Consider the following 8,758-nt stretch of genomic DNA (forward strand, 5'->3'; position numbering starts at 1 on the left):
TAGAGTTCCTAACACACCTGTTCAGGTTATATTGAGTTATATTTTTAAAAGCAAGCTTTGTCACCCATGGATTTAAAACTAGTGACCAACTCTCCTCTATGACCTCAGTGTCAGATCTTGCCTTGAGGTTCCTGACTGGAGTTGGAATGTCTAAGCTGAAATAAACCTTTTCCTCCAAAGTGGTTGTTGACAATATTATTTCATCCCATCAGTAAGCGAGGCAGTTGTGTGCTAGGGAAAACTTTCTGATGACCATTATCAGGCAAACATTTTCATGAACTGTGCAAGTGAGAATGTTAGAATCTAGATTATGGAGATGGTCCAGGTAGTGTTGTTTTCATCAGAACTGACCAAGGAAAGCCAGTGCTGCAGCCTCAAGACTAGATAAAATTTCAAAGTGTAAGGATGGTACTGGCAGTCAACCTTAACAGGAACTCAAAAGGAAAATTTTGTGAGCAATAAAAGCAACTGCAAGTAGGTCTTGGAGTACAGAGAGATCCAAGAGTTCTGGATTCAAGCAGAACTCACTAGGAAATTGGGATGCGAGTGCCTTGAAGCTTCTTCTGGGAGAGTTGGAATGGCAAAAGCAGGTGAGGTTATGTAGAGATCACCAGGAAAGCTTGATGCATAATAGATGAAATTACAGAGAGGCCTTGGACTGGACAGACGGTTGAAGGAGGCTCAGTTCTGAGTGGAGGATGCTGCAGGGGAAGATCTCACCGATTCTGTGAGATCTGCTACAAAAGAGCAATGTATGGGCGTGGGGAGGGATGGTACTAGTAAACTTGGCAAGCCAGTTATGTGTTGTGTGCATTTAACTATGTTGGAACTAAAGACCATAGAGTATGAGTACTGGCAGGGTAGGTATGCATCAATACAAACTGGTGCATAATCTGAACTTATTGTACTAGTATTTGTCAGTGTGGAGATGATACAGGCAGACATGTTCTGAAGACAAGACAAGGGAAAGATGATACGGGAAATGTTTTGTCACAGACACTGTTGGGAGTAAATGGATAACGCTGGCCAGTGAAAATAGGTAAAGATCACCAGAATAATCTGATGTATGACCTGCATATCAACTCTTGGAGTGTGCAGATGATACAGGTAGGCATGACTCTGGGGGATGGTGAAGGAGAATTAAACTAAGGAGCTACAAACCAAGCTATGCCTAAGACTGTGGGGATGAAGCTGCCACACAAACTTCTGTTGAAATTATGTTGCAAATTTGGCATAGGCAATGAAAGGGAGCTATTCCTAAAAAAAAAGTAGATGTGGTCTACACAGCCTGGGTTCTGGAAGAGAATCAGGGAAACCTGGTGCAGGAACTAAATGTGTAGTTCTAGGCTTTGACACGCTGTGGTGGGGCTCAGAGGATCCCACCAAGCAAACCTAGTGAGAGATATATGTTTCCAGAGCTAAACATGATAATGTTAATACATCCCAAGTGGAAAGGTTTCTGAGGGTACTTCTTAGATAAATCCAGAGCAACAGTTGGGTGACAAGAGCTAGAAGTGGAAATGTGGGAATGGCCCTGTAGGAGCAAGTTTTGTGGCTCTCATCCAATGAAACCAAAAAGCCATTTACTCATTCTTAGCCATGCATCAGCTTTTGTTTTTCAAATATTTATTTATTATGTATACAATATTCTGTCTGTATGTAGGCCAGAAGAGGGCACCAGACCTCATTACAGATGGTTGTGATCCACCATGTGGTTGCTGGGAATTGAACTCAGGACCTTTGGAAGAGCTGGTAATGCTCTTAACCTCTGAGCCATCTCTCCAGCCCCATGCATCAACTTTTTAAATTGGGACATGCAAGCTGTTGTCTGAGTGGAACAGAGAGGGAATCACTAGGAAGAGAAAGTGCCAGAGCTGTGTGACTACAGAGAAGCCTAATAGTGCACATAGCGCAGATCTTGGATTCTGTGGTAATGTGGCATGGAAAGAAACAAGATCTGAATGAGCAGATCTAAACCTAAGAGGATGCAAGTCACAGAGGCTGAAAAGGTTCAAGGAATCTGAGAATACTATATGTGTATATCTAAATTGGCAATCCCAAATTACACATTGGGTTGTGGATTTGATATATCTCTGTACTGAGGATATTTATAAGGTATGACCACTGTGGGACATGCATTAGTTGGACTTACTCTACAGTTTTAAAAGCTGCTTCCAGACAAGGGTTTTTTTTTTTTTTTTTGGAACTCAGAGAGCAAATATGTCATGCAATCTGAAAACACACAGCTAGGCATTAAACAAGAAAGTGTGACACAATATGCCTACTGTGCATCTGATGGCAGGCATTGGATAGTGGATACCATATAGGATGTCTTTTTGCAGAACTTAGCAGGGAAATCTGTTGCAGGAGCTGCATCTCCACAGATAGATCTGAGTGTCTGGGAGACACTGGTGCAGAAAGACAGAGAGAGCACACCAAGCCAATCATGTGTTAGATTCCTGCAAACACGGGGTCGAACTGAAATGTAGAGATGGATCAGATGAATTTGGATTTGATGAAATCTGATGTAGGAGTTGCATGACTACTGGTTGGGTTAGAAGTGTGGTTTTGAGGCTGTGAAATGTTATTCTTGGAAAATTCCCATGCAAAGCCAATGTACAGTTGGCTAGTCCAGAGATAGCAGAGGTGAGTTGAGTGTCATGAGGAAAACTGATGACTGATTCTGCATTCAGGTCTAGTACTTTGCCTTTGGAGATAAAGGAGGTGTATATGGAATAGGGGCACTCACCAGGCAAGGCAGTTACATAACTGTGTGATCAGAAGTAGGACTGGGGACATGGGGATAACTCTGACAGCTGAGGTTTTTGCAGCAGGAAAATGGCTAAGCAATGTGTGTATTGAGAAGTAGGTATCATATCAAGTCACTGGAGCAAGATCTTTTCTTATTATACATGGCAGAGAAAGCCAATGAATGAACTTGTGTTATCAGAGCAAAGCCAAGGAGTATGGAAATGGCACAGAGCAGAAGAGGTTATGGGGAAAATCATCAAGGAAATTAGTGCTTTAATCTGTGTTCCCACAGATAGGACTTGGGACTTTGAAGATGACAAGAACATGAGTTTATGTCTTATGGATCCATCAGGGAAAGCTGATATAGAAACTATATGATGAGAACTACTATTAAGAGCATTAGGATTAGACAGAAGAGTAAGATATGATCAAAAGCAACAGGGAATTCCAATGTATAATATACTCATCCACTGTGAGGACTTGAGTATTGCAGATTATTCTGGTAGGCCTGGCTTTAATGGGATTAAGCAGGGAATCCATATAGAAGCAGAGATGCAGGAAATAGGTCTTTGTGGTTAGACATAGCCCCGGTGAATAAAGTTATGTAAATCTAACAAGGAAAATCAGAAACCCTAGGCCTTCTGTGTACGTGTGTGTGTGTGTGTGTGTGTGTGTGTGTGTTACAGCCATGTAGATTGGTCTTCTTGTGGGACTCCTATCAATGGCAACAGGGGCTATCTCTGATGCTGTTGCCTACTTTTGGGACCCTTTCTGCCTACCAGATTACCTCATCCAGCCTAAATAAAACAGGAGATGCCTAGTCTCACTGCAACTTGATATTCCATGATTGACTCAAATCCATGGGAGGCCCACTCTTTTCTGAAGAGAAACAGAGGAGGAAGAGTGGATGGAGTACAAGACATGATGGAGAGGAATGGGTTACCTCATAGATTGCTGGGAGTTTCCATTTTACTAGGTTTATAGCTCATCCCAGAGATGTCCCAGAAGCCAGCTGTCTTTCTCAGTACTCTCTCTCCATTTTCCCCTCACCTGATCCATCCTGTTCCCAATCCTTGCCCCCATCTAGACCCCTCTCCCATCCTCAGTGATGTCTAATCTACTACCCTTTCACAGTGAGATTCTCAAGTGCGCCATTGTAACTCCTTGTTAATTAGCTTCTCTCTGAGCCTGTGATTGTAGCATGGTTATCCTCTCTGGGCCTGTGATTGCATCATGGTTACCTTACAGTTAATATTCACTTAGAAGTGAGTACATACAATAATTGTCCTTCTGGGTCTGGGTTACCTCACTCAGGATGAGCTTTTCTAGTTCTATCCATTTGCAAGCAAATTTCTTTTACTTTATGAAATGGCCTACATTCTATGGATGCCAAGCATGGGATATCCTTATATGAAATAGGGTATGTTTGAAGTTAGTGAGATTGCCCAGTGACTATGTAAGCCCACTAAGCTTAATGTGGGCTTGAATCCAGTGTGTCAGAAGGTAAAAACAAGAAAAACAACTTGGACAAGCAGCCCTCTGATCTTTGCACCATATTTTCTATCAGAGCACACAGGGAATGCTTGGCAATTTGGGGTACTCACAAACAGAAAGACATTCATGACTGTCCAGTGTACAGCATAGTCTTCTCCTACATGACAAGGGCACACACTATCTGCAGAGCTAACACTATGAAGTTTAGCTCTGCCTTCCGGAGACCTGAGTTTCAGAGTGTCTCCAGACAGAATTGTGTTTACTTTTCTGTTTATGTGTCAGCTTCCTTACAAACCTTCTTTCACTTGATATTTATCCTGTGATAAATATCTTTGCAACGTGCATTTCACCATTACTTTTCCCTGCTGCTGACTGTCGGAAATATCTGAACGCATGATCATGGCCTTCAGAGATTAGGATACGAAAATACCTGAAGAAAGAAACAGGTTAGACAGAGGAGGAAGTCATTTAGACAGACCAAGAAAATAAAGTTGATGCTTTATTTAGAACGAGTTGAGAACTACAAGAGTTTTTATATGAATAGGAACTTTCTTCTAGGAACCTTCTGACAGATGTTGAAAATGTAGTTCTCACTTTATATCTCTTGATCAGCCACTATGGAAGCACACTTGGCCTTCACCTGATTCTGTAGTTTCAAAGAGTTTATCTCAAAGAGAAAGAATATCACACCAAAGAGTGACATGGTGGCAATCAGTGCCCCTATTGGGAACACAACAGTATAGTGTTTGTTTATTAAGGCTTCCTTTTTAACCGGAAAGTCAGGTGGAAAGTCAAGAGTGGTTTGGCCATAATGATCTACAAAGTGGTTCCAGCTCACAGAAACAAATGTGAAGATGCTGCTAACACAAAAAACTAAGGCAGCAACCTTGTAGCAATATAACTGCATCTCAATAAATGGGTCTTTCATGCAGCCAATCTTAATGGCGATTGCACTGAAAATCAGAACTACAGGCTTCATCCAAACAGCCCACATTATCAGGGTCTGTGCATACTGAAATTCAGGTGAAATGGTCCATGTTGAATTGATAGGGGTGTGCACCAGAATCTTGGTTACAGTGCCTGAAACATTAAATTCTTGAGGGTAGTAAGCTTCCCACAGTCCAAGGGACACAAATGGCACAAACTTGTCGTCGAATTCCCACAGGCGCCAGAATTGGCTCTTTGCAATAACTATTTCAAACACCAAGGCTGATAGGCTGCAAAGGAGGCCACTCAACTTGAAGATGTACTCCTTCGCATTGGCAAATCTGAAGATGAAATTGAACAAGTATACAGTCAAGTCAGGAACACAAGGGACAGTGGAAAACAAAATGAGTCATGCTTTACAGAGCAATAAGTTCTCATACCTTGTCCTTGCTGTCACATAAAGTTGTATTTAAGTAATATACCTATGGCCAAAATTCCCTCTATAAGAGGTTTTGATTAGCAATTTCACTATATCTATCAAATGCTGAAATGTGCAGATTTGTTAACTAAACATGTTAATGCTTAGAATTAATACTCAATAATTTACAACACATGTTAAATGATGTTTAATTAAGCAGTGTTTACAATACATAAATAAGGTAAATAGCTTAAATGAGAGGTATAAGCAGAAGAATGCACAAATATCTATAAATTATGGTAGTGAACTTATACAAATTTAATTCACCTATACTGTCTGCTATATTTCTACATGTGTATGCTAGTGTATGTGTCATGGGAAAACATATTGGAAAACCTGAATTATTATTATGTGACCAAAATTAAAATCTGTATGTGAAACATGAGCCCTCATGAATATTTCAATCATTTCCCATGACTTACTCAAACATACACATTAGAAAATGACCTTCATTTCATTGCTGAATATGAAGTATCCCAACTGTCTTATGTGAGCAACTATCTTCTCCAGCACCAAATTAATACTATACACTTACTGTATGCACCAACTTATTTAGATCACATATTGGTTCATATCTTTGGATGTAGGGTTAATGTTCATGAATAACTATGCCCTGAAGAAAGTCACTGTGTTCTTGAGCATAAATAAAGTTCAGGCATGTACATGATAACATTGCCACCTCCAGTGCAGAAGGTTTGAGTGTACTACAAACTGTACGTCCTTGCCACAAAAATTTCCCTACCAGCCTCCCACTATTCCACATTCTCTGTGGAATGTACTTCCTAAGAGGGTGAAGGCAGTAGCTCTACTAAATTGGGAAGTCATATCAGCAAGGTGACTTTAAAATCTAGTATGAATTGAGTAACACCCTACCCATGCCCTCTTCCTTGTTAAGGCAGACCTGAGCCTTTTGATGTCAAAATTAGTGAGTTTTGAAGCACAACCAGAATCAGGGTGGAAAATTCTGTTGTGCAAGACAAATGAGCTAGCATGGCAAGATTTAGTTTTGCCCATGTCTGAAACCCATGGAGGAGGTGCTTATGCTTTATAAAGATCCAGTTTGAAACCCTCCATGAAGCTCATCTTAAGCTTTTACCTTTGTTTATCAAGGGGGAAGAGATCCATTTGAGAAATGTCGAGATCATAAATATCTTCCAAATAACAGGAAATCTGGAACAGACAGGCAGTCGCACAAGAGTTGAATCACCTTCAGTAAAAGAAGTTCTGTTAGGCAGATATTTCAGCTCAGAACAATGTCTCACAGTCAACCCCTGGTTCACACAAACCAACCCATTCCTCTGCTTTGCTTAGTTGAAACCTCATTTGTACTCCAGGGATATTAGCCCATCTGATAGTCCTGACCCTCCAATGAGATTCACGCAATCATTACCCCATTATATAAACAGAGAAAACATAGAAAGTCTAATTCACATACTCAGTTTCAGGAAACTACAAGTGTATAAAGGTCAAAACAGGCTACAGAGCCTTCACAGCGACACAGGGATTCCCAGTACTTATATTCAGTAGGATTTACTGACATAGAAATAACATCAACAAAGAGTTGAATCTTAGGTCATTGACTTCTTTGACCTTCTATGTCTCCTGAAATTGAAAGCTTTTAACAGAAACCATGTAGAAAACATAAAATACTTGCCTCTCTTCCCTTCTATGAAGGCCAAATGCTAGTGACTGCCCAGTATAAGAGAGTGACTTTAAAAATTCTTGTTTCCATAGCTACCAGAGATGAATGTCACATTATGAGCAAAGAACCAGAGTCAAGACATATAGTTTTAAAGGGCCAGAGTGCTTAATGTCCCTCTCATATGTACAAACCTTTAGAGATATAATTAATCTATTAAAGGTATAAATTAATCTAGGATTAATGTGAAAAAATTCTCATAAAATAAATTTATCATGATTTCTCCCTTCAACAAAGTTTTCTACTCCCTTTGTTTCCCACATCTCTACCTGCCCACGTGTTCAGTCTTTGCTTTCTCTATCTCTCTGAAAAAATCTTAATACTAGAAAGACGAAAATACAAAATGAACACACAGCATAAGGTTTACATTGGCCAGCTACTGCTAGTTATGAAGCCTACACTGGAATGTATTGAGTGTTCCCAGTTATATTCCTTTGAACAAAACTGATTTTCTTTTTATTTTTTTCTAGGCAAAGAATTTTATTAACCCTTTTCCAAACTTTATTCCCAGGCCTCTTCAGCTTAATTTGCTGCAAAGAATGAATTGTGTTTAAGCAAAAACTGAAAAGAGCTGCAGTGCCCAAGGGGCTTGGGCTTAAAGCGATCTAGATTTGATCAGATCCATAAACAAAAGACCTTTAAAAAGCAGCCATGATATAAAACAGCAGCTCCTGTAACTTCTGCAAGTGTCTCTTCAGAAGTCGCCTCCGTTCAGTTTGTCTCGTTCTTAGAAGCCTCATCAAAATTCTCCACCAGGTCTGGGACTTCATCATCATCATCCTCTCCAGTAGCAAGGGGTGCTTTTCCATCCACAGATTGTTTGGGCAGAGCTTCAGCCAGTCTCCTTAAACTAGTCAGACTGTCTGCCCCAAGCTGGTTTAGAATGCTGGGAAGCATTTCTCTCAGTTGCTTTGTCTCGGCGTGGCCTGTAATGGTGAAGGTGTTTGCTGCCAGAGACGCCTGAACTTTAGGGTTGTTAAAATGGATCACTGTTCCTTGGTTTGTAAACATGTTCACCTCTTCAATACCAGAGATATTGTTCACCCCTAACATCTTTAAGGAGAACTGCAGTTTTTTATCATCTGCTGTGGCTGTTCTGTGAACCATCTTCTTTCTGCGAGCAGTTCCTTTCCCACCAATGCGTACTTGTGCCTTCAGCTTGGCCAGTTTTTCCTGGCTCATGATCGTTTCTTTCATCTTGTCAGAGTGGAAATGGGGCCTGCGGGGGACTAGGGTTCGCACTCAGGGGGTCTCGGGCGGACCAGCTGAGATAAACATACATGCGGGGACGCAAGATGGCAGCTCTGATTTTCTTCTTCCAGCAAGTATCAATTGCAAATATTTTCTTGGTTAGTGGAGATTTTTTTTGTGTCTACTACACAGTTAGTAATACTGGCATATAGTCTGGT

General features: G+C 40.7%; 2 protein-coding genes across 3 annotated transcripts; both read right to left on the reverse strand.

The window, feature by feature from the left end:
• Nucleotides 1–4,840: 4,840 nt before the first annotated feature.
• LOC130868638 (uncharacterized) lies at nt 4,841–6,775 on the reverse strand. The gene is made up of 2 exons (XM_057760788.1): nt 6,747–6,775; nt 4,841–5,513 (listed from the first exon to the last, which is right to left on the reverse strand). The coding sequence occupies exons 1-2, from the start codon at nt 6,773–6,775 to the stop codon at nt 4,841–4,843; spliced, it is 702 nt and encodes a 233-aa protein (XP_057616771.1).
• A 1,285-nt stretch (nt 6,776–8,060) lies between these two features.
• LOC130867917 (transcription factor BTF3-like) lies at nt 8,061–8,546 on the reverse strand. Of its 2 annotated transcripts, XM_057760139.1 has the most exons (2): nt 8,165–8,546; nt 8,061–8,107 (listed from the first exon to the last, which is right to left on the reverse strand). In XM_057760139.1, the coding sequence occupies exons 1-2, from the start codon at nt 8,544–8,546 to the stop codon at nt 8,061–8,063; spliced, it is 429 nt and encodes a 142-aa protein (XP_057616122.1). The 2 variants fall into 2 exon arrangements, with proteins under 2 accessions (XP_057616122.1, XP_057616121.1); XM_057760138.1 differs by having other exon boundaries at nt 8,061–8,546.
• Nucleotides 8,547–8,758: the final 212 nt, after the last annotated feature.

The sequence above is a fragment of the Chionomys nivalis genome, chromosome X (assembly GCF_950005125.1).
Source record: "Chionomys nivalis chromosome X, mChiNiv1.1, whole genome shotgun sequence".
In the NCBI taxonomy this organism is placed as follows: Eukaryota; Metazoa; Chordata; class Mammalia; order Rodentia; family Cricetidae; genus Chionomys; species Chionomys nivalis.